General features: G+C 68.8%; 1 protein-coding gene across 1 annotated transcript in view; it reads left to right on the forward strand.

Annotated features, from left to right (window-relative positions):
* Position 1: 1 nt before the first annotated feature.
* The window catches only part of LOC103768004 (myeloid-associated differentiation marker-like), a gene marked incomplete at its 3' end in the record, with an annotated part of 657 nt that continues 418 nt past the window's right edge, over positions 2–240 (forward strand). The window contains exon 1 of the mRNA XM_008935140.1: positions 2–240. Within this exon, the coding sequence (XP_008933388.1) occupies positions 2–240 (239 nt within the window).

Consider the following 240-nt stretch of genomic DNA (forward strand, 5'->3'; position numbering starts at 1 on the left):
CATGGGCACCGTCAACCTCCGCGCCCTCACCTCCTGGGTGGGCATCGCCCGGCTCTTCGCCGTGGTGCTGTCCTGCCTCGCCTTCAGCTTGGTGGCCTCCACCGGGGACTTTGGGGGACCCTACGGGACGTGGTGCATGTTCACGTGGTGCTTCTGCTTCGCCGTGACCCTGCTGGTGCTGGCGCTGGAGCTGCTGGAGCTCTACCCGGCGCTGCCGCTCTCCTGGGGTGGCCTCACCTC

This window comes from Merops nubicus, unplaced genomic scaffold, assembly GCF_000691845.1.
Source record: "Merops nubicus isolate BGI_N331 unplaced genomic scaffold, ASM69184v1 scaffold43670, whole genome shotgun sequence".
NCBI lineage: Eukaryota > Metazoa > Chordata > Aves > Coraciiformes > Meropidae > Merops > Merops nubicus.